This window comes from Haliotis asinina, chromosome 7, assembly GCF_037392515.1.
Source record: "Haliotis asinina isolate JCU_RB_2024 chromosome 7, JCU_Hal_asi_v2, whole genome shotgun sequence".
Lineage (NCBI taxonomy): Eukaryota > Metazoa > Mollusca > Gastropoda > Lepetellida > Haliotidae > Haliotis > Haliotis asinina.
Window position 1 is genome coordinate 25,443,937 of NC_090286.1, and position 25,966 is coordinate 25,469,902.

The 25,966-nt window shown below is 39.9% G+C and overlaps 1 protein-coding gene across 1 annotated transcript; it reads left to right on the forward strand.

Annotated features, from left to right (window-relative positions):
* The first annotated feature begins 1,986 nt into the window (after positions 1-1,986).
* Positions 1,987-24,077, forward strand: LOC137290195 (excitatory amino acid transporter 1-like). Its single transcript, XM_067820913.1, has 9 exons — positions 1,987-2,052; positions 6,698-7,181; positions 13,768-13,810; positions 14,950-15,061; positions 17,775-17,955; positions 18,530-18,763; positions 20,008-20,202; positions 21,010-21,144; positions 21,877-24,077. Exons 2-9 carry the CDS (start codon positions 6,718-6,720, stop codon positions 22,130-22,132), a joined length of 1,620 nt encoding a protein of 539 aa, XP_067677014.1. The 5' UTR covers positions 1,987-2,052; positions 6,698-6,717; the 3' UTR covers positions 22,133-24,077.
* The last annotated feature ends 1,889 nt before the right edge of the window (positions 24,078-25,966 follow it).

The following is a 25,966-nucleotide window of genomic DNA, read 5'->3' on the forward strand; positions in this document are numbered from 1 at the left end:
TATTGGCCTGTACATGTGCGGGGTAGACTTCAGCAATGAGTGAGTTCAGTTTTACGCCGCTTTTAGCAATATTCTAGCAATATCCCAGCGGGGGACACCAGGAAAAAGGGCCTGAAACATTCTACCCGTGTGGGGAATCGAACCTGGGTCTTTGGCGTGACGAGCGAACGCTTTAACCGCTAGGCTAGCCCACCACCTCAGACTTCGGTAACCTATGCTTATCGTAAGAGGCGACTAACGGGATCGGGTGATCAGGCTCGCGGGCTTCGTTGAGACATGTCATGGTATCCCAGTTTGATGCTCATGCTGTTGATCACTGGATTGTTATCTACAGACCGCAGCCATATAGCTGGAATTCTGTGTGTTAAACAGCAAACAAACAAACAAACAAAACAAATCCTGATTGACTGACGCTCAGGTCGATGCCCATGTTGTTCATCACAAATTGTCCAGACTCGATTATTTACAGACGGCCGCCATATAGCTGGAATATTGAAAACTGAACTCAATTATCGAGTTTGAGACGCACAAAGTGGTGGTTGAAAGAATGGGCAACAATCCATAACACATGACGACCAAAACATTCCACGAAAATGTTGGACACCGCCAGAAGACTGCTCCGCCCTGCCAAGCCGGTCCATGTCAGTATGGCTAAAAGAGAAACATGTCTCCCTTGAAATGGTGGGGAGATGTACAGCCAGAACATGCACCAAACGCAGAAGGAACGTGTGCAGAGACGGCGTGTTGGCGCAGACCATTCTGAGAGGTCACCTTCACAAAGTGATCTTAGCATTAAGACCGACTTAACCCATTTAACCCATCAGTTCTCATGTTGACCTAGAGGGATGAAGGCCATGGACGTTCAGTGGAAATAGGTTTAGATATCGGTATATTTTTCAAAAACATTACCCGAGGAGCAAAATAAATCAAAACAACACAAAATCAACGATGTATGGTGATATTTTAAAGTCTGGGCATATACTGCAAAATCAAAATAAGGAATCAGGTTGTAAACTCTCAGTGCTATGCAAAATAATTCGTTTTCATAACTTTCATAACGCCATGTCTGAAATACGTCACGCCAAGTATTAGACCCGTGAAGGTTCCGGGGTAGAATAGGCCTTCAGCAACCCACGCTTGCCATAAGGGGCGACTAACGGGATCTGGTGGCCAGACTCTCTCACTTGGTTGACGCATGTTATCAGTTCCCATTTGCGCAGATCGATGCTCATGTTGTTGATCACTGGATTGTCTGGTCCAGACTCGATTATTTACATACAGCCGCCATATAGCTTGAATATTGCTGAGTGCGGCGCAGAACTAAACTCACTCACCCAAGTATTATCTTCTAGGACTTACTTTGAATCGAGAGTATCTTTAAGAAGCTCCTAGTTCCATAACACAAAGACCATTCTTTTCAGGCATTGGTATTCCTCAAATCTCAGAGGTATATTAACCATCTATCCTATTCTTCAAGTATTCTATAGTCCGTTTGGCTCAAAAGCGGACCGATTGAATAGCCAGAAAACAAATAAAGGTCACATACTCAGTGAAACGCTGATCATAATCAGAACGTCATACCAACTCTCTGAGGTTTTTGCAGAATATTTTTCCATAAAATAAAGTTGTTTAACAAGCTATCATTAAAATGTTGACATAGTTCACTATTTGTTACGAGGGAGGAGTGCAGAGAAAGGGACAGCCAGGTGTGTGAGAAAGCATGGAGACAGCACAGCACGGGTTCATGAATAAATAACCTTCTCGGCACTTGTGCACGTGCTTCTCTAACACCTCGCTGTACTCTTTCTCATTCGTCTAATGTAAAAGGGCAAAAGGACTGTCATATTATACATGAAGCGATGCGTATCCTCTGCTAGCCTTGCTATAGAATATCCATCATGAATCGGACGGACCAAGGATGTTTCGCTTGGGCAGTTGTGCATGACCGACACCTCATAATGCATATTCATTATCAGAAAGGTCAGAGTTCACCAGTTAAACCAGTTCGCTGGCGTTGTATCAGTTGAGGATCTACCTTGCGCTTGGAAACAGGTGAGTGTTCTGATTTGCGCATTTTTAAACACTCACATTGTTACGCTTTATTAGCAGTTCAAACATAACCAGTGAGGCCAAACACACATGCTATCATATTGCATTGCATGCTGAAACGCCAGTTTAACAGGCCAACAGTGAAGAAACTAAAGAAACGAAACAACGCTTGACCACGAGAGAAAGACACCAGTTGCATTGTCCTCATCACAATGTTTGCTGTACATTTACAAGTTATCTGTTTTGTTTTCAGTACACGAAAGCGTTTTTCTTTCGTGTTCAATTCACACTGAAACCAGCAGAGCAAAAAACATGACGAAAGTCAGCCATGTCACAGCGTTAATTCTGTGAAGGCTTATTATATGCATATATGGACGCATTCTATTGGCCTGCATTCGTACTGTAAGCATGTAAGTACGACAAGTTCAAGTGAGGGTGCTTGTCAATGCCGTCTGTGATCTATGATGTTCAATGCTTAAAATGTGTCATTTATGCATCTGGATAAGCAGGGACCGATTCTACCATCCGCTATCGCGCATGATATTGAGGGTCAGAGTCTTCACCTGCCTTTTGTTGACGGTGCCAACGTGTACATGTGTAAACAGGGGAACTACTTCAGAACTATACGTTGACGTTGACGAACGAATGCATTGGGTCCAAACGTCTTTCGTCGGTTATACAATAAACATATTACGTTATGAAATGTGAGTCCACCAAACAACGTTATCCTATTCACGGCCGTACACGCAGGTGCTATCAGAATACCAGGATGCCTTACAGTGTACAGGACTAGTGCCTGGGGCTAATTGATGTCATGACGGACACGGTCAAGGGAATGACCAGTTAAGGTTATAAATGCCATAATAAAACTTGTTGCACAATGGGGAGTAGTCTAAATTACCCTAACGAGACGAGCCTCACCACTTTACACATGTAAAGCATCCTAAAACCTAGTAACCTTGTCAAAACAGAGGACCCTACAGTCACTCTCTGGCAATAACCTCCAACGCAATTTCTGTCGCAATTGCGTGCAACTTGATTGGCTGTAAACGTTTGGTCCTGGGAATCGAATTCATGGGTTACAAGTACGGATATAGCTTTTGAGGAATGGGGTACGGGTGAGGGTGCACACTATTGAGAAAGGTGGGGAGCGTGATGTGGGTGGGGTTGGGTTGGACACTTCACCCCCTCCCCTCTCTGGATCCGCCAATGGATCATAAGAAGACGGTTTAACCACGACCGGTTTCCTAAAGCGATCTTAGCACTTACGATAATACCATTCATATCAGTCGTTGATTCGGTCGTTACCAATGTTGCTGTTACCAACCAATAAAATAAGCAGCGGTCGGCGATACGTCATTAGATATCAAAGATTTTTGCTGTCATTTTTTCCTGCCCACGGACCATGGATAGGCCCTTGTAATGACGAACGACCTTGACATTTAGAAGAGATAGGTTTGATGGATAGATCTGCTATATTCTAGGTTAACATAAATGCACTACATCACCTTTACAAATGAGTTTAATTATTTTTGGGATACATGTAATTGATTTCTAGAACTGCACGCACATGGTGATGAAAATTCCAGTTGTATCGTGTGTTTCGGCGGTGTGTTGGAACTGATTTTAATTTATTATATGAAACTGAAAAATATGGATCGCTCGACGAAACACTGCTTGGTGACATGCACTTAAATTGTTCCACACATTCACGGAAATATAGCTGTTCGACAGCATTCGCAACTGGAATTCTTGTCTCGAACAAAAAAAAAATCTTAGCAACCCAATCCGTTAATATTAGGTTTTGTCAAGATCTAAGATCTCACATGATAAGGTCGGTCTAGCTCCTCGACTAGCCGCGGGGCATTGAATGGTGAATCCCATGTAACGTTACGGGTAGTATATATACATGCTATCAATATCACGATTCAATTGGGATGTGCCTGCGGGTATGGCGGTTATGAGTGTAGGCGATGCTCTTGCACCAGAGCGTAAATCTAATTAGGCTTAGTGTCACCTCAAGATTACGTTTATACGCTGTTGTCCTGAACTTCCTCGTTACCATGAGGAACATTACTCATGTCATGTTTGATCCATATTTGTTTTCAATTCTCTGACTTCTTTCGCATGTGCAATTACAAGAGGCATTATTACTAATGCTCCAACGAGCATCTGCCTGTGATTGGAAATAGTTCGCACTAGCACCGTGAAGCATTGGTGGCAACGTTAACTCTTCTCCTGATCAAGGTTAATGTTAGCTCTTGCTCTGATTCAGGACAATGGTTGCCATTGTCCTGATTAAGGACCATGATATCTCCGACGTTAACTCTTGTTCTGATTAAGGACGATGTTAACTCTTGTTCTGATTAAGGACGATGTTAACTCTTGTTCTGATTAAGGACGATGTTAACTCTTGTTCTGATTAAGGACGATGTTAGCTCTTGTCCTGATTCAGGAAGATGTTAGCTCTTGTTCTGATTAAGGACGATGTTAGCTCTTGTCCTGATTCAGAAAGATGTTAGCTCTTGTCCTGATTAAGGACGATGTTAACTCTTGTTCTGATTAAGGACGATGTTAACTCTTGTTCTGATTAAGGACGATGTTAACTCTTGTTCTGATTAAGGACGATGTTAGCTCTTGTCCTGATTCAGGAAGATGTTAGCTCTTGTTCTGATTAAGGACGATGTTAGCTCTTGTCCTGATTCAGAAAGATGTTAGCTCTTGTCCTGATTAAGGACGATGTTAACTCTTGTTCTGATTAAGGACGATGTTAACTCTTGTTCTGATTAAGGACGATGTTAACTCTTGTTCTGATTAAGGACGATGTTAACTCTTGTTCTGATTAAGGACGATGTTAACTCTTGTTCTGATTAAGGACGATGTTAGCTCTTGTCCTGATTCAGGAAGATGTTAACTCTTGTTCTGATTAAGGACGATGTTAGCTCTTGTCCTGATTCAGGAAGATGTTAGCTCTTGTCCTGATTCAGGAAGATGTTAGCTCTTGTTCTGATTAAGGAAGATGTTAGCTCTTGTCCTGATTCAGGAAGATGTTAGCTCTTGTTCTGATTAAGGAAGATGTTAACTCTTGTTCTGATTAAGGACGATGTTAGCTCTTGTCCTGATTCAGGAAGATGTTAGCTCTTGTCCTGGTCGAGCACGATGTTATATCCTGTCGTGATTAAGGACCATACTATCTCCTGTCCTGATTAGGTATGATGTTACTTCCTGCCTTGAGTAAGGACTGTGTTAGGTCTTGTCCTGATTTTAGCTCTTGTCCTGCTGAGGACAATGTTAGCTTCTGTCCTGTTCAAAGACAATGTTAGCTTCTGTCCTGATTAAGGAGGATGGTAGCTCTTGTCCTGATTAAGCACGATGTTAACTCCTGTCTTGATTAAGGGCCATGTTAGCTCTTGTCTTGATTAAGCACGATGTTATATCTTGTACTGATTAAGGGCCATGTTAGCTCTTGTCCTGATTAAGCACGATGTTATATCTTGTACTGATTAAGCACGATGTTATATCTTGTACTGATTAAGGACAATGGTAGCTCTTGTCCTGATTAAGGACGATATTAGCTCTTGTCCTGATTAAGCATGATGTTACATCTTGTCCTGATTAAGGACAATGGTACCTCTTGTCCTGATTAAGCACGATGTTATATCTTGTACTGATTAAAGACGATGGTAGCTCCTGTCCCTCCTGACAACAGTGTTGACATCTGTCCAGGCTGATGACGGTTTAGCATCCTTCCGAACTTGATTACGGTTTTAACAACTTCCCATAGATGATGACAAATCCCACATGTTTTCCCACGCTCGTTCCAAAAACACACGGCCATGGATGACGACCATGTTAACACCTATCTGTGACAGACGTCTCCTTGTTGATGTTTGTCCACGATTGATACATTACGTCTACTCTCAGTCATCGGTTTGTCTGGTCTAGACATTGTAATGTAAGTGCCTACTGTACTAAACGTGGGATATTAGTTTGCAACTGACACTGAGAGTGTGAGTATGGTTTTATGCCGCTGTAGCAATATTCCAGCAATATCACGGCGGGGGACACCACAAATGGGCTTAACACATTGTGTCCATATGGGCAAACAAAACTCGGCGGAAAAAGCCAACGCTTTAACCACTAGGCTACTTAACCGCCCCTTGAGGAGAGCTGTGAAACTGTTAACTCAGGGCGATTCTAATCCGACAACGCTCTTGTATTCTATGTGGTGATTGGTGGTTTTGGTTTTTGGAGTGTTTTGAAGTGAACAATTGCCTTGTTTTTGAATGTGTTTGTGACGTTTGTCACGGTTCGGACAGGATTCTCCCACATGTTATTATCCTATTTGTCAGTGATTCATAAACACATGGTTAGGATGTGGTTGAAACTTGAAATTGCCTCTTCATTTGGGGTATAGAAGGTACATGTTTTGTCTGGTTTGCTGAAAAATTGAAACAGTGAATTCAGAATGTTTTCCGTACACTCCTTAACGAAAGTCAGGTACTCGTTCATGTCAAACGAGCAAGAAAGATGAAACACGTTGACATTCACATAAACATATCCTTTATTTTTCAAACATTTGTTAAAGCATTTCAATATCTTAATTGTTTTTCCATTGACAAATCTAACACGTTCCTTGTAACTCCAGGATCTACAGAGCTCGTTACCATGGAGACGGACACGCCCCCAACAGATAATCGAAGAGGCAGGAAGCAGAAACTGCGGAGTGTCCTGATGGACAACCTGCTAGTCATCCTCCTCATCCTGGCTGTTGGCATCGGCGTTGGCATGGGCTTCGCTCTCAGGACAGTCTGGTCTCCTGACGAGAAGCGCAAGATCTTCTACCTGTCGTTCCCTGGGCAGCTCCTGATGAACATGCTGAAGTGCCTCATCCTTCCACTCATCGTGTCCAGTCTCATCACCGGCATGGCCGTGCTGGATAAGAGTGTAAGCGGGAAGCTGGGAGGCGCCGCTGTCGTGTACTACCTCACCACGACGTTGCTGGCCGTCGTTCTTGGCATCATTCTAGTGCTGGCCATTCAGCCTGGTTTCAAGGGAGGTAACACCGTCATTCAGCGAACAGGAACAGCCAAGATCTCACAGCCCATTGAATCCCTGTTAGATCTGATACGGTAAGTATTTCTTATCTTAACTTCACACAGTATTTTTCAGCCAGAGACATTTTTTGGGGTGTTAAGTTCTTTACCACCTGGAACCAGTGTACTCTTTTACAGTCTTTTACTGCCTTTAACCTGCGCACAGGCTTTGAATACCTGTAACCTGTGCACAGGCTTTGAATACCTGTAGCCGGCGTACACCTTTTGACTATCTGTAGAATGCGTACAGGCTTTTAGTCGCCGTGACACACAGATTTGGTCATCGTAACGTGCCTGCAGATAAACACAGAACTGTAAAGTGCCTACATCTACAGACAATACTGTAACATGCGTTCAGGTGCTGTGATCTGCCTCCAGTCATCTATCTGTCATACCACACAATCATACGATGCTGCTTTATTAAAGCCAGATTATGATGTTCAATCTCTAGGAATCTGGTTCTATTTACTGCTTGACAAGTATTAGATGAGCCACGACTTGACAAATGCATGTATGGGAACGCCCTCCAGAATATTCCATTTGAAACAGGTTGTCTAAAGTTTGAAAAGTTCGATGAGACACATGTTAAACAGTAGCGGTATTGATTTCACGCCACGTTCATCATGTATTGCACGTGCTTAATCGGCAATCTGCCTGTAGCAGCCAAGTGTATTCGTCCAGATTTCTTGCCTCGCCTGCTTGTCAGAACCGCGTTCACTGCGCTGGCTCATCTAGCAATACTGAATGCATTGGGTGAACCCAGCCTTGGGTAAACCAATGATAATGCAAACTTGTGCTTTTATACTCAACTAAACAGTGGAACAGTCTTATAGCATGTACCACGAGACACAAAACGGCGGTGGACGTTAAAATGGCGTTCGAAGTTGGGAATCCTACTTTGCCCTGACCGCAAACCGTAGAGTCAATAAGTGGTGTCTAATGATACCCGCCTTGATGTTGAGCACACTTCTGGAATGTCAAAGCAATGAAACACCCTTTGTCTCCTCCCGACATTCTTGACCATCAGTCCAAAACGCGATGATTAGATAGTACTGACTTACCGTCTGCACCTCATCCGCCAGTTTGAGGGAAGTCGCCCTCCAGTGAAAGGAATTCTGTCATGCATTGAGAACTGCGACGAGATTGGATAGCTGCAAATCCCGTCCTTAAAACGTGCCCATTTCAAGTTCGACAGTGATCTTTCTTCAACATGTCTTTTTTTCGTAAGCGTATTATGGACACGTATCAATGCCACGGTCTAATATGTTTAACTTGGACTTGGAGACATGTGGACTTGGATCTACGTAGATAATACTTACGTATATTTGGATGACACTTTACTTACGTACATGACAGTAATATTATGGAAACGTATTATGGACACGTATCAATGCCACGGTCTAATATGTTTAACACTGTAGACTTGGATCCACGTAGATAATACTTACATCTATTTGGATGACACTTTACTTACGTAAATGATAGTAATAATAACGTACATGATATTTTAGTCCATTTATAAACTAACTTCTATACACTTGAAAAATAGTATCGCAACATTCTATATGTTTCATAGCTACGAACTTTATCCACACTTCAGATGAACTTGCCATCTGGATTTGATCCTCTAGGAATAATAAAATGGCAAATCAAAACGCAAAAAAGAAAATGAAATGCAGTAAATTTCAGAGAGGCAGACATGGCTAAAAGTTAATTCATTTTGTTGTGCAGATATATATGGCCGTATTGTTAACATGCCGTTTCAGCATTTTGTTGGGTGTACAATCCTTATGAAATCATACAAATATCAAAAATCAAGCGCAACATCGTATAACTGCAATATACTCACTGACCTTCCTCTTCTGTGACTGTATCACATGTTGAATTTGACAAATTGCATTTTATATATCAATGTCATAGATAGCTACCGTGTACAATTTTACCTCCGGAAATTTATACCTCCTATTTACAAACAATGTATAACTAAATTTAGATTATCATCATAAAACTTATCAGTTGGAACGGGTAGATATTATAAGGTAAATACGAATGAAAGATTATTTAAATTTTGTGTTACAGATATTGAGGACGAATTTCATTTCATCTTCAAATGTTCTTAATATGATGAAATGTGATATAAATATATTAAACGATATTATTGGAAACATCCTTCTGTTTGAAAACTGCTACAAGTATTTACTGTCCAAAATACTAGACAATTATGAAACCTAGATAAATTTCTTTTTAATCCTCTTAAGATAAGAAATAAGTAAGTGATATTTAAATTTTATGTAATTTATAATATGTACATTCTTCTGACCAGCATACCATCCAGCCATATATGTTATTATATTTAGATACTAAATTCCGATGAAATGTAATATTTCAAGGAATAAAGAATTAAACTGAAATAACAAAGGGCGTCTGGTAGGTCATAGGACCGCTCTGTTGGAACACACGTCTTATATGGAAACAACTCTGATAATATCAGAATTTTATTCATGTATTCTGGAAAATGACCCGCACTTTCATTACAACCCTCAACATACACCAAAACTTCCACAATACACATTCAGCTGACAATCTTTACCAACTGTGTTCATAGTTGCCGTCATTAATTTTAGCACAGTCATCCTTTCGTACATATACTGACCTACTCTACTTTCCTGTGAATACCCACCATGAAACCCACCCATATTAAACAACAGTAAAACAAGATAAGCCTCTGGATTTCTTTAGAGATTGTAGGTGCCCAGAGAAATACATGACCATGACGCCAAATCCTTGTTGTCTGACAGGACGAGTTTGCCTACACACAAATACACCGTCGTGTTGTATAGGTACTTCAACATACACAGGGTGGCTGAGTCTAACCACAGACAAAATGTAGCGCAAATGGGGTTGCGCAGCATTGAGAACATCACAAGCATTCTTTTCTGCGAGTGTCGCATTTAAGAAGAGTGGTCATTTTCTCTATGCTGCGCAACCCTACAGTTTGCCTGTGGTCCAATTACAAAGGATTAACGTTAACACTTCACAGTGTGCAGGTATCAAATGCAATGGTACTTTGAACGCTTACATGTTGGATTTCAACCTAAGGCACAGGCTGAAGCACATTTGTGCACATTTGTTTTCTCAGGATGCTAACCACAGAGCTGTCATAAAGTATCTCTGAAAAGGTTAACTCAACCATCACCCGTGTGGGCACTGGTTCAGTGCCCACACGTTAGAGATAATGCTCCAGTTAGAGATAATGCTCCTCAGTGGAGGCTGCGATAGATGCGTTAAAACAGGGTAGGGGAAGATGGCCAAACACGATGCCTTCAGCTACACCTACTTGGGAAAGATGTGCACGAATTACATGATGTGATTATGAATCATCGACGACTCAATACACGTCACGTATCGTGTATTGGTCACCTATCTAGAGGGTGCTGAAGACTGTCTGATAAATAGACTTGGCATTCATTACCAAAGATCTCGGCAACTTTGTGTTTCAAGACATCCGTCTCGTGGCCAGAAATGTTGCATGGACCCTTTCATGAAGCAACCTTTACTGAGGTTAACGTTAACTCCCATTATTTGACACTGCGCTATGGTTACCTTAGTGTCTTACGATCACTTAGTGCTTTGTGAAAGGAGGCCCTGGGTTCTTATTCTGGAAACGTTCGTAACCCTACGAATTCTTAACTTTGATCGTAGCCAATGTTTTAAGAACGGGCTTACGAAGTTCGCCGGGCTTCGAGAATAGCTAGCCTGGTTCATAACGCCTAGCGCGAAGTTGGCGTGCCATTTGTTTGGGCAGTACCGAAGGTTTCAGGAACTTTCTGTTCAAAGGCTTTCGACTCCTGACCAGCAACACTACAGGTTCACTATCACCTCTCAGAATTTTACGACCATCCAATTTGTTGTAACTGTTTGATAACATAGATGTGTTCTCTGTTCACTATGACGAAGCCAAAGGAGGAGAAACATTAAACCTCTGATCTGAAGAAGGCGGTGTCTGTTGCAATTGCAAGTCACGGATTCGGTTTCTTCGAATTCCAAAGGAATCCGACCCGTGAAGGTCCCGGGGTAGAATAGGCCTTCAGCAACCCATGCTTGCCATAAAAGGTGACTGTGCTTGTCGTAAGAGGCGACTAACGGGATCGGGTGGTAAGACTCGCTGACTTGGTTGACATATGTCATCGGTTCCCAATTACGCAGATCGATGCTCATGTTGTTGATCACTGGATTATCTAGTGCAGACTCGATTGTTTACAGACCGCCGCCATATAGCTGGAATATTGCTGAGTGCAGCGTAAAACTAAACTCACTCACTCACCCACCCAAAGGAATCCCACCAGGGCCCAACCTCTAAAATGTCACGTGATTTATAGCCAAAATTATCGACTCATCTGCTCAGCACACCTGCGTTAGAATATTAAGGCTAAACATCGCTAGATACTGTGATATTGTTGGAATATTACTGAAAGTAAAAGCACAGCTCACTCACTGACATGTTTAACTTATCACCATAAGACGAGGTGAGCCGTATGCTGATACTGATCTATGGGACTTGTTCAACCAACGCATTGACACCAGCACTGTTTTACACGTCTCTGCGTGGTAGCATGTGTTAAGAACCGTTGAGCAAACTTCCTGCTACTGGTCGTGTTAATGAGAATCTTTGTTACTGGTATGTTTGCCTAAAATCTACAGTCCCGCGTTCGCATACGTACATACACACACACATAACACGGACATTACAGCTGGTGTCACATTTCATTGCTCCTCGTTTCCCAGTAAGAACATTCATTATATGACAGTGAGGGTACATTCGGACGCGGACAATTGAGCTCACTGGGACTATAGAGCCATGTGAGTTTATCACTTAACGCAAAGTCTACCATTGTCCGTCTATCAATGACCTCCCACAACGAGAATAAATTGCAACTATTCTTTGCTGATCACAAGTCAAACCAGTTCTTAATTATAAGGGTGTTGTGATGTAGTCCAGTTGTTGTAGCGTTCGCTCGTCATGTCGAAGTCCCAGGTTCGATTCCCTACAGAGGTTACCGTACAATGAGTGAACAACATTGCTGGTGTCCGCGTCCCGATATTGCCTTTAAACATACTATGTCGGGATATCCCTACGCACGGGAGTCGCACAAGAAAGCTATTTTCGGGGTTACAATGTGCGTTCCTTGCAATATCTTTGCAAGAACACCTCACGCACTCATGTTATATTTAACGGAAAACTACTTTTCAACAATATATGTTATCAGAGAACATTAAGAATACAAATGCAGTAGTCCCAGCTGCTCATTATTTCTGTTACAGAATAGTTAAGCGTAGCTTAACTTTTATCATTACAAGAATACATTTTTCAGACTTGAAAAAAACGCCGCCTTGCCATTCGGTATCCGGGGATATTCGGGTTAGAATTGGTCTTCAGCAACACATACGTACTTGTCGACTAACGAGATCGAGTGATCAGACTCGTTGACTCGTCATTGAATCCCAGTTGCGTAGATTGATGCTTAAGCTGTTGATCACTGGTTTCTCTGGTCCAGGCTCTGTTATCTACAGAACGCCGCCTCAGAACTGGCTTATTTTTAAGTGCGACGTAAAACAACAACCAACCAACCATCCTTGCCATATTTGGCATGCTACACACTAGAACTGAAACTATTAACACGGACGTGCTATACAGACGTATATTTTCAATACTTGCAACGACAGAATTCTATTAAAACATTTACTGCAGTAAGCATATTGATGGGTGCAGGCTAAAACGTCACCACAGCAAAACGGCACCTGGCGAAAATGTCACCCTTTGGACAGAACGGAACCTTCCCTTGGCGAAAACGGCTACAAATGTTATGGCGAAAACGTCACCATATACAATTTTAAAAAGGATGAACATTGATGTGATGACTTTATTGTATTGTGAACTTTGGATAAACATTTAGTGTTTCGTAAATAGACTTTGTGAAACAGATATATTAGGTAAGTAGACGTTATTGGATTGTGAACTTTGGATTGATATAAATATAAATAAATAATATATTAGGAATATATCAGGTAAGTATGCCCATCAATATATATCACTAACACTCACCAAGCTGCTTGCATGATGTTTAGATAATTTCCTTGTCCCAACTCCTGACGAGATGTGCGGCCATTCATGGGCCCATCCATTGAGTTTAAATAACTCTTATCTCAACGGTCCTTTTCAGGACCACCAAACAACCCAAAAGAATGCTTGATAACTTGATAAATAAACATCTAAACATTACAAACAATTAAACAATAAAGTCAAAATAATAACAAAGTCAATACAACAATGTTTGATATATGGTGACGTTTTAGCCCTTTAATCAGTAGCCGTTTTCGCCGATTTGGTGCCGTTTTCACCAAGCGATTTTGGTGCCGTTCTGCTGTGGTGCCGTTTTAGCTATAACCCATATTGATAGGTTCCGGGCCGAACACGCCTGTGCTTTGACAAGGTAATCATCCAAAATATTCCAGAAACCAAAGTTTCATCTAACCCAATAATTAAAATTAAGATAAGTAACCTTGTAACAACGTCCATATAAATATCACTATTAATATCGGATACCGTTTTATCTGTTTGCAGGAACTGTTTCCCAAGCAACATAGTCACGGCATGCTTCGAAAGGGTAAGAAACACTATTTAGAATTAACGGAGGAATAATCTGATTTGAAACTATCATTTACCTTCATACACATCTGGGTTTGAAATTCAACTGCATTAAAATTGATATTTTGGGTTGTTTTCCTGGTAAATTGCGAACAAATTACGACAGTGGTTGAAATCACCAGGAAATAACGGGTTCACCCATTAAATCGAAATCCATTCTTACAGGCGGTTGTTTTTTGTATTTTGGCGAATTAAGTTACCCCCTGAAACTCCAGCACCACCACTACCACCCCTGATTTTAGTTGTTACATTGTCAATGCCCCGTATGTACGCATGAGTTATCTCCCTTAAATCATGAGCCTTAGAACGCTTCCTTAACCACGCGCGAAAGGCTAAACAGTACATATGGCTTATTTAAGGCAAAAGTATGAATAGTGATTATAATCATTGTGGTTGTATTAAAACTAAAGCTAAAACCCATGTTTTTGGTATACCCGAATCCCGTTTTAGTCTGGGCATGTCCAAAGAAAACCACAGATAGTGGTCCTTTACAATGGTAATGGAACCCTCAAGAACAGTTTAAGTCCGGTTACACAAATCTTCATAACCCGGAAGAATTTGGAATCGGAAACACGATCAGTCCCAAGGGAACCACGATGGCAAAGGTTGTATCCCCTATCGCTTGGCTGTCTGGATAAGAAGTGGCGACACTTTGTGCACCAAGCAATGGCACTGGGCTGTGATAACAACATGACTACTACAACAAGTCAAAGAGCCTCTTCATACAATCTGTTGTGATGTCAAGCTCGGGTTTTAGGATTCTTGAAAATCTTGCTCGGAATAGTAATTCTCTTTTTGAAACTAGGGTGGTGGTGTAGCCTAGTGGTTAAGGCGTTCGTCCATCACGCCGAAACCACGGTTTCGTGAAGCCTGGTGTCCCCTGTCGTGATATTGTTGGAGGATTGCTAAAAGCAGCCTTTCACTCAACTCACCGCTTGATCCTGGACATCACCTGCGTGTCTCTGAACAAACACAGACCATCCGTTGAGTCTCAAACACACCCACTCAAAAGCCACAACTCATTCAAACCCCATTAACTGTTTAGTCAATTCTTATGGTGAAATAATGTATTAAAACATGCATATTGACCATTTTCAGGGCGAAACCGCCATCAAGTTGGTGGAGAAGAAACTCCCTGCAGTTACAACGATTGCCCCTAACATGACAATGAATAGCACCACTGTCGCAATGTCCACAACAACATCTGATCGTAAGTTCATTTTTTCTTAAACAATGTAGATGTTTTGTTGATGTCTAATCTATAATTGGGTGGATGGGTCACATCCTTCTCTTTCAGTGAAACACAAGTAGATGTAGTCTCAGGTGCGAATCTATTTTGTATGTACTCAACCCATGGTACTATTGCAATGGAATATTCACAGTGGTGTGACTAAACTCTTTTCAGGCCGTTAAGAAATTTCTACTAAAAACAGGTTTGAATGTGCAAGCTTATATCAGTGGTGAATGAGTGAGTTTAGTTTAGGAAGCTATTAGCAGTATTCCTGTGATATCATGAGGGACACCCTAAATGGGATTGACACATTGAACCCATGTGGAGAATCGAACCAGGGTCTTCCATGTGACAAACAAACGCTCTAACCACTAGGCTGCCCAAACCTGCCCCTTCCCTCTGTTCAAGGTAATGATTGTGCATTAGGATAAACATCAAAATTGATTATGGCTTGTATAATGTACACCCTTGTCCACACATGTGGGTCTTTAATTAAGAAAAGCACTATACTGTGCCACTGGAACTTATCACCCAAACCCGAGTCTTTGGTGTGACAAGTGAAAGCTTTGACCACTAGGCTACCCTATATATCCTCATAATATGTTTATGAAACACCAGCAAACAGTAATGACACTGAGTGTTCATGAAAGACCAAGCCTATCCTTCCCCACTGGTAGCTGCTGATATAAACAAATGCAAATGGTGTGCCTACATGCATGTGTGATCGATTTACTTATAGGCCTACAGATGTACATTTCTTCTGGAATATAATCATAAATTTTCTGTTTATGAGTGCATCCTTCTTTTCCACTCAAATTTATTCAGGCTAAATCAACACCAATATACAAACTGTAATAAATTCCAATGATAATAAGATTTTGTTTCAGATGTCAAGAGAAACCTGGAGAAAACATGGTAAGATGTCTAAGTAAGAGAGAATGTTGGTTCTTACTTAGACATCCTCGGAATTCAATTATATGTCTGTTATGAAAGTCTACTTATGTTCAGCTATTCAGACATAGGGTCTAGTCATGGAGGCATCAGCAACTGATACAATTTTACCATCTAACACTAGACATAACTGTGTGCTCTTATAGCTCTGTTGAATCTTCTCCTTGTTGAAACGATGCACAAGTTAATAAACTCTTGAAAAGCAGTAAAAGGTCCTGTAAAAAGTATACTTGATTTGTGTAAAGCAAAATGTGCTCTCAAGAGTTAAACCTAAAACCCCATGAATATATAGTACAAGTCAAACTACTGATCTCAGTCTGAAAAGTCAAAGTTTGAAATGCCCCCACATAAAACCTTTAACATATCTTCATGAATCAACAAAAGCAAGATTCTAATGACACTCAAATTATTAAGTATAGTTTTAGCTCAAAATGTGTGAAATGACACCAAACATATGTGGAGTTCCATGAAAGGAAAGCTCACTATTTCAAAGCTGAAATCATCCATCTTGATGTCTGTCTTGCCTCCACTGCCTTTGTGAATCTTTATGCATAAATCTAATTATGAACAGATGAGGCATTTCCACTGGCCTCCTTTGTTTCTGTGCACAGCAGTGTGTGATTACTACTACATACATGGTAGGTTATTAACTAAGTAATTTCTAAGTTTAAATTTTAACATCCACTAGTTTTTTGCACCAGTACAACACAGGGCCAACGTGTGTCATTGATTGTTTATGATAAGATCCGGGTTAGATCTTCAGTAACCCATGCTTGTCGTAAGAGGCGACTAATGGAATTGAGTGGTTAGGTTTGCTGACTTCGTTGACACAAGTCATGGTACCCAATTGCGTAGACTGGTGCTCATACTGTTGATCACTGGATTGTCTGGTCCAGTCTTGATTATTTACAGGATCCCATATTGATGGAATTTTGCTCAGAGCAGTGTTAAATAGGAAACCAACAAACAAAACAAATCCTGACTGACTGTAACATCACCGACATCAAGTCCTTCCTTTTATTGTCAATCCATTTGTAAATGTTGCTTTCAGTTTCTGCAGTCAGTCTTGTTCCTCTACTGTTTGGTGTTGTGTGAAAGCTTGGACTTTGCCAGCCTCAATTTTCAAACTGATATTTCTTGTGTGAAGTGGCCTTTGACTGTAACCACCTAAAAGCTGTTTTTCAATTACTGTTCATTACAGATTAACAGTAGTTTGCTTCTGCACCAAAGGGACACAACTCTGTAAAGCAATGTTACTGCAGCACTTCAAATGATCACAGTTTGTCCAAAATATTTGTAAAAATTCATTTCTGTAAAGCTGCAGAAATTCTGTAAAGGAATGATACATTTAACCACTGGTCATATTCAGAATTATTGTTATTATTCAGATATATAACAAAATGATTAAATCGACATGTTAGTGTATTTTTATTTGTACCCTTCTCAGCAGTAGTAGTCAGCAGTCTGTTGGTTTCATGCAAAATAATAATTACCTCACAACTGCATCAGAGTCATCTTCCCTCCCAATTCAATAACACATGAATGACCTGCCTGAAACACCTATGCTGATGATTCAGAGATTTTTACATGCGCTTTTTAACATCATGTATGAAACACAGTTCACAGGGAAGCTCAATCACTAAGTCACTCACTCATTCGGATAAATATTCAAATCAGTCTGATGCTGCAAAACTGTCTTGAGTTTTTACAACTGAGGTAATTTGATTTTCCAATGTTTCAGCGATCTTCATTGAGACTCCCAGTATCCAGATGGGGAGTGGCACCAATGTCCTTGGAATAGTCGTGTTCTCCATTGCCCTGGGCTGTGTCATCAACTACCTTGGGGCCAAGGGAGAACCCCTCAAGAACTTCTTTGATTCCCTGAATGCAGCCACCATGATTCTGGTCACTCTGGTCATCTGGTCAGTTCCTACATTCCCTAACCCCTTCTTGTACTACAATCGAATAATATTTCATATGAATGATAATTATCACCACTACAAGTGATATATTAGGATTCACATATTACGAAAATGTAAGTATAGAATGTTAGTTTCACTCTGTAATGGATTAGAGAAAGACTCCAGTCAAAAGTAGTAAAACTGATCTCACAGACATACTTTTGAAAAAGGTATAAGTTATGACTGCATAATTTCACAGATGTTCTAGATAAATCCTAGCTTAAGGTATGAAGGACTCACATGTGTAGACATAGGTTTTGTCTTATGTACAATATAAATACAGAATATTACTTTACCATGGTAGTACAATGAAGTTGTGCAGCCAAACACTACACTCTTGAAAATGATGGTTGTCTTTGTGGAGTGGAGTCCACATTTCTAGTTGTTCTTACCATGTTGGAAAATGTCAATATTCAGAGCTGTCAACCCCTAATGGTATAAAAAGGGGACTAAATCTAAAGCTGGAGTCCAGAGTCCTCTATGAAGAATCCTTGTGAATACAAAAATTGCCAGTTTGAATCTACTTCTTTCACAGGTATTCGCCAATAGGTATCATGTTCCTAATTGCGACCAAGTTCATTGAGATGGAAAATCCCAGCCGTGTGTTTGAGCAGCTTCTGTACTACTTCCTGACAGTCTTGGCAGGTCTCGCCATACACGGCCTCATCTTCCTCCCCCTCATCTTCTTCATCGCAACCAGGAAGAACCCCTACCTCTTCCTCTTCCGCCAGATGAAGGCTATCATCACAGCATGGGGAACAGCATCAAGGTGAAGGTCGTCTCCATGGAAACACACCCTTGACTATAAAGTGACATATCTCCCTCTGATTCTGATGTTTGACAGATACTTGAATGCCTGAGCACTGGTCGCATGTAGAATTACGCCTATGTCTCGGACTTAAGTAGCTAATGAGGGGAGATAACTCATATCTTCATTTGTCTAGCATGCAAGTTGTAGGTATCTGTGGAGGCTGATATAATATAGTAACTGTATGCATTCTGGCTCTAAACTGAATGCAAATGAAAAATATTTTAAGAAAAGATGTTGATTGTGTTACATGTTTCCATGGATATGGGATTGGGTTTTGAGACAGTTGTCCTTGGAGCCATTATTTGCTATGTGCAAAAGATGTATTCTAAATAACTACGATGCTTTTATCATAATGGCTTTGTTTTGGAAGCATCACAATCTTTTACTGACCAACTACAATTCATCACAGGTATTTTCTCCCCATGAGAGTAATATGACTCTAGGGCCATTTTTGTGTCATTCCACTATATCACTACTAAATACATGACAGCTGAAACTTGGGTTTTAAATAGTGAGTGAGTGAGTGAGTGAGTGAGTGAGTGAGTGAGTGAGTGAATGAACGAAGTTATACGCCACTTTCAGCAATATTCCAGCAATATCACAGCAAGGACACCAGAAACAAATTGGGGAATTAAACCTGGGTGGACACTTTAACCATTAGGCCATTTAACCACTGCCCATTTTGAATATGAAGGTTCTTATGATAACCAAGGGCACAGTTAACGTGAAGGGTGTCCCACTTGCTCAAGTATTAGAAAAATACTTTTGAAGAATTATCATTCTGTTTGTTTTCAATATTTTATTCCTGAAAAGATTTTACATAATCAAGATATGTATGTATTATACATTACATGAGTAAATATATATTTATAAGTATAAATGATTCTTGCACACATTCATAACCATGCATACACACCAACAAGTGAACAAGTCAAGATTTTTCATTAACTAGATTTTCATACATTTGCTCATTTCCTTTCAAAATCATTAAAGATACATTTATTAGAACATATTATTCTCCTTTCTGTATTGTAAATCCAGAACATGCAAATGTTGAAAAGAATTTAACAACGCTCAGATCTTATTCACATGATTACATCGGATAACTTTCATAATCATTTCTATTTGATTTATCCACCTATTTCTTAAAAACTTACCTCAGTGGGTGCAAGTTTCTCACAACTCTCGTCCTCCACTTTCAGCTCTGCCACTCTGCCGATAACAATGGAGTGTCTTGTGAATAGGAACAAGGTGCACAGCAGCATTGTTCGCTTCGTCGCCCCCGTCGGTGCCACCATCAACATGGACGGCACTGCCTTGTACGAGGCAGTGGCAGCCATATTCATCGCTCAGTACAACGGCCGGGTCCTCTCCATTGCAGAAGTGATCATCATTAGGTATGCCTGGAATGTAAACAGGCTCATTCTTAGTTACCATTATGTAATAATCAACAATAATTATAAGTTGGTTGGTTGGTTGGTTTTTTAATGCCGCACTCAGCAGTATTCCAGCTGTGGCTGCACTCTGTAAATAATCAACTCTGGACAAAACAATCCAGTGATCAACAGCATGAACACTGACCTACAGTATACAAAGACGTGTCGTCCAAGTCGGTGATCCCGTTAGTTACCTTTTACGAAAGCATCCAGTCTGAATCTTCAAGTTTGATCAGAAAAGGAGATGTTTGGAGTTAGTCTATGATACTTTAAATCAGCTCATGATATAAACAAACTGAACATAACACATTGGGTGAGACAATCTTAGTCTCACATCATGAAGAAAGAGGTCAGATGAACAGTAGTGAGGAAACGGGGTTTTTTTCATTTAGGCCAGACCAATTTTATTTTTTGTTTTATGGATCCACCTGCCAAATTTTTACAAGAATAAGAAAAAAAACATTTTCCCACCTCAAAAAATATAAACCTAATGTTTTCATTGGCTAAAAATGTCAACTCATAAGAAAATACTTTTTTAAACCCATATTCACTTCACAAATTGCTGAGAGTAAATACTTTCAGTATTTAGAAGGAATATTACTTTGACTGAAATTGTATTTTTATTTTTTTTCACTGCTTGCCTTTAGATTTTCGGAGGACAAAAATCCATAAAACAAGAAATAAAATTGGTCTGGCCTTATTTAAAAAAACATTAACACTTTAAATCTAAATATGTTTTAAATATGTAACAATATGTGTTTTTCACAGTTTAACAGCCACAGCCGCTGCAATTGGTGCTGCTGGTGTACCTCAAGCTGGTCTGGTTACTATGGTGATTGTGCTCACCGCTGTCAATCTGCCCACCAATGATGTGACACTCATTCTTGCTATTGACTGGTTCTTGTAAGTTGTACTACTGAAATATAAACAAAACATGCAGTAACAAGAATTTTACTTCATATTCATAATGATATAAGAGGGACATTATTCCTCTTGGTCAGTCAGCACCAAACATGTCCTAGCAGACTCCACAGTGCAAACACTGGTTATGGGGTATGTTCATGTAGGATAAAAATGAAAACCTTTATAACAATAAATTTAACAAAAAGTTAAGTCCACAAATGCCTGAGAGTATGATTCAGAATTCAGGGTTGTGCCAAATGTTAAAAGTTAAGACCTGGTGAGTACAGTTTTCCACAAAGCGGCCACACCGTTACGACTATCATAGCTCCCATACTTTAAGTTTCACTTTGTGAAAGTGGGCGCTGTATCTTCTGAGCCTTTCCTTCTACATTCTACAGTAAGCTAAATAAACTACAGCTATAACAAATGCAACCTTCAGTTCTTTATATCATAGTTCACTTAATACATTGCAACCCAAAACACTTCAAGAAGCTGGGCCCCCAAATCCACTCAGTCAGTTTATTACAAGTATGTTCGTTATGATTGAAACAGTTGTTGAGAGAATATTACGGGATTGCTCATACTATCTGAACAATATTTGGCAGTTATGACATAAATAGTTGTTGGGAGAATATTACATGGTTGTTCATACTATTTTCATAATATTTGGCAGTTATGACATAAACAGTTGTTGAGAGAATATTACATGATTGCCCATACTATTTTTCCCAGGGACAGATTCAGAACAGCCATCAACGTGCTAGGCGACTCATACGGGGCAGGCATCTTGGGGCATATTTTTAGGAACACATTTGCCAACATCCCAGATGACTATACTCATGATGATATGGAAACGGAAACGGAAAGTGACACCAACGACAAGCCTGCCAACGGCGACGTAAAGGAAGTGGACCTAAATAAACTATACCCTCATATTGAAAAGCACGGACTCGATAACCCTGTCTTTCAGGAAAACACACGAATGTAAACGAATAACATCCAGTGAAATAAAATTAATACTGCTATGGTAAGACATTGTGGAAAAGTGGGCTTTCATTTAATTCATTTGGGTCAAATAAGCTTACTTTTTATACAAAGAAATAGTCCAAAATATTTCAGATATTTTGCGTGTATTATCAACGCCAGGGTGCAACTGAGAAATGAAATATTATTACTTTTTACCCACAAATTTAGCAACGTAATGTCTGATTTTGAAATTAAATAGGGTAATATTTTCTAGTGGCAAACTAGACTCTCTTTTCCTTGTGGTTCAAGTACTTCTTAATGGCTAGAACGGTGAAACATAAATAGCAGAAGTAACAATGCCAACCTCCTTAAGACTCTTACTATCTGCATTTTAAAATGCCTGTTTAGTTTTGATTTTAAGATATGGAAATTGATAAGTTGCTTGAATTGAGGTAAATCAATATCAGTATTGTTTCCGTTCAGCAATGTTCATTTATATTTGTTTTAGAATAAAGAAAACCTTTAAGGAGATTTGCTGATTCAAAAATTCTTCTGATGTGAGCTGTCATATTGGAGTAAAAGAGATTATTTATGATTTATGTGTCATTTTATTAACTGACTTGAACCACAGCCTTTAGAGCCATCAACACAACTTTAATAAGGTTGTTATTATTCAAAAATATTTTAAATGATATAAAACTACCACATATTCTTAAATTATGTATAAATTTGTACATAGATAAATGTTTTTTATGATACAGTTTCTAATAAGGGCACTGACCATTTCAGGCTACCTTCAGGCATACAATTGTTTTCTCTGGATTAAGGAGCCAAACACTGTTTTCACTGTCATGTTTGGCAGACAAACCAGCAAACAATTGCCTCCGTGATGCTTGAGAAAAATCACTTCTTTCCGATATTATATGGAACAGTATACCATGAATATATTCAAACAAAACCAGAGGTAAGAATATCAATGGTCGGACCCTAATTCTATAGAGAAGGGGATATTCATAATCATTAGATGACATAACAATCATTTCACACAACTGGGGTTTGTGGGGTAGCCTAGTGGTTAAAGTGTTCACTCCTTACACCCAAGAACTGGGTTTGATTCCCCAAGTGAGTACAACATTTCAAGGACATTTCGGTGTCCCCTGTTGTCATATTGTTACTGTGTTTAGCGTCATCTAACCAGAGTCAAAGAGAATTCATCCCGTCTGTCTCCTGTTCTTGGAAGTCAGAAGCCTCATCAAGTGGGTGGACCTATAGTAGGATGTGGTACAAAACTGAACTGTTGAGAGTAGCATCAGATGACTAGTGTCAGACAGTGATTTAGGGTATAATGGCCGAGTTCAGAAAACTAAAACTAACACATTCTTTAGGAGGTATAATCTGTTTTTCCTTGCACAGATGCAATAAATTCCTTATATCATCTTACAAACAAATTGTAACATGTATTGAACTTTTAAACCCATTCTTAACTTTCTTCCATGTGTAGGATTCATACTGATCCAAACTTTCAAAGGACATGTGTTTAATAATCATTTTTTCATTGGGAACAAAATATATACCAACTGTTGGTTGACATTTGGTGTAAGGGAGATAACTCTGCTCACACTATATGAAGGCTGCATTGCCTTCAATGTTCACTAAACCAGGGTTTGGCAATAGTGTATTATACAATAATATTAATTTGTATAAAGTGTTTTTTAGAATATTACCATGTTCAGTGTAAACAATCAACAAGAATGCATCATAAATGTGCAAATACTGAAATATTATATACACTTTTATTGTGAAATGATTTTTGTGAAGTTTTGTAATGTTCTAATTTTTGCCAAGTACTGTTTGTCAGGGAATAACTGTTCAAATCAAATGTGGCACACAGCAATTAGTGTAAAAGACACTTAGAATTCCAGAATCTCACAGTTAAAATTGTGAATAAATGTATTTTTATAGTTGCATGATGTTTTTTGTTTTCATTAACAAACAGTGGTGGGTGAAACTGTAGCAGGGCTGAATTCTGCATTGAGTGGTGGATGAAACTGTAGCACAGGGCTGAATTCTGCATTGCGTGGTGGATGGAACTGTAGCAGGGCTGAATTCTGCATTGAGTGGTGGATGAAACTGTAGCACAGGGCTGAATTCTGCATTGAGTGGTGGATGAAACTGTAGCTGAATTCTGCATTGAGTGGTGGGTGAAACTGTAGCTGAATTCTGCATTGAGTGGTGGGTGAAATTGTAGCTGAATTCTGCATTGAGTGGTGGGTGAAACTAGCTGAATTCTGCATTGAGTGGTGGGTGAAACTGTAGCAGGGCTGAATTCTGCATTGAGTGGTGGATGAAACTGTAGCAGGGCTGAATTCTGCATTGAGTGGTGGATGAAACTGTAGCATGGCTGAATTCTGCATTGAGTGGTGGATGAAACTGTAGCAAAGCTGAATTCTGCATTGAGTGGTGGGTGAAACTGTAGCTGAATTCTGCATTGAGTGGTGGGTGGAACTGTAGCAGAGCTGAATTCTGCATTGAGTGGTGGGTGAAACTGTAGCTGAATTCTGCATTGAGTGGTGGGTGGAACTATAGTAAGGCAGAATATTGCATTGAGCGGTGGGTGAAACTACCAAACTGTAGTCTGTCTCACAGTCCCTGAACCACATTATTTTCCTTATATCCTAGCCCTCCCTGCAGTGCTAAGGCTCCAAATAAAGCAAGTCTACATTTCCTCAGGTTCAGGAAATCAGTTCTGAATCTCAGGTTGGCCTTGGGCTCATCTTCAGTTCAAATAGGTTTGTTTGTTACAATCAACAAAATATATTAAGAGACTAAGCATTAGTCTAGTGGATCCGTAGCAACACTGAATTCTGCATTGAGTGGTGGGTGAGACTATAGCACAGGGTTGAATTCTGCATTGAGTGGTGGGTGGAACTGTAGCACAGGGTTGAATTCTGCATTGAATGGTGGGTGGAACTATAGCACAGGGCTGAGGTTTTTGACTGAGTTATAAAAATCATGTTTGAAGACAACATTCTGAATGGCTATTGATTTCTAGGCCTTGACTAAGAGAAATTCTGTTATAATTTAGCAATGAAAGTGAAGATACCTGTCATGTCACTTCTGAAATAGATACACAACACCTTGAATAATCAAGCACACAATGGATAAGGAAGCTACCTAACCTCCTGATCTAGGGTTCAGATAGCTACACAAGGCCAAAATTTTCATTTAATTGTGGTCTGCATAATGGTGATGGATATACTGTTCTCCTGTCAGTTAATTTGCAATCTGATGTACATAAACTGATTAGATTGATTTCCAGATTTCCAAAGAGTGGGTGTGTGTCACTAAGACAATGAAATCACAGAGCATATAGTGGAGGCAGCAGCAATATGAAGACAGCCATTCCCACACAGGTAATACAGGTGAGAGCCTGGGGCTGCACTATGATTGTTTACTTGCTCTGTGGCAATCCAGATATATCATAGACAAATGGTGAAAGACGTATACACTCAGAGGGTTAAGGGTGGTTTTCAGTAATATAATTAAATTCAATACAATGTCCAATTTCATTCAAGATAATCTGTAAATGAATGAAATAATACTTTACATGATAAATGGTTTTAACAGATTTCTTGATATTTCACAGGGACTCCTTTCTCGAAGCAGCCTTTACTAAAGCTAAACTACACTCCCATTCTCTAACACTGCACTCAAGTTACTGTTTTGCAGTCACCTTAGTGCTTTGTGAAAGAAGGCCTAGATAATTAAAACATAAATATACAAACATTTGCTTTTCCGAACATGAACACCTATCCCTCTTCAGCTTGGCTATGTAATGGCTAATACAAGTGATAAC

Bases quoted from the DNA above. Each gene is read 5' to 3' on its own strand.
- LOC137290195 (XM_067820913.1), top strand. From the start codon at position 6,718: ATGGAGACGGACACGCCCCCAACAGATAATCGAAGAGGCAGGAAGCAG. The intron at 17,956-18,529 runs GTCAGTTCCTAC...CTTCTTTCACAG, and splicing joins CTGGTCACTCTGGTCATCTG to GTATTCGCCAATAGGTATCA. The intron at 18,764-20,007 runs GTGAAGGTCGTC...CTCCACTTTCAG, and splicing joins GCATGGGGAACAGCATCAAG to CTCTGCCACTCTGCCGATAA.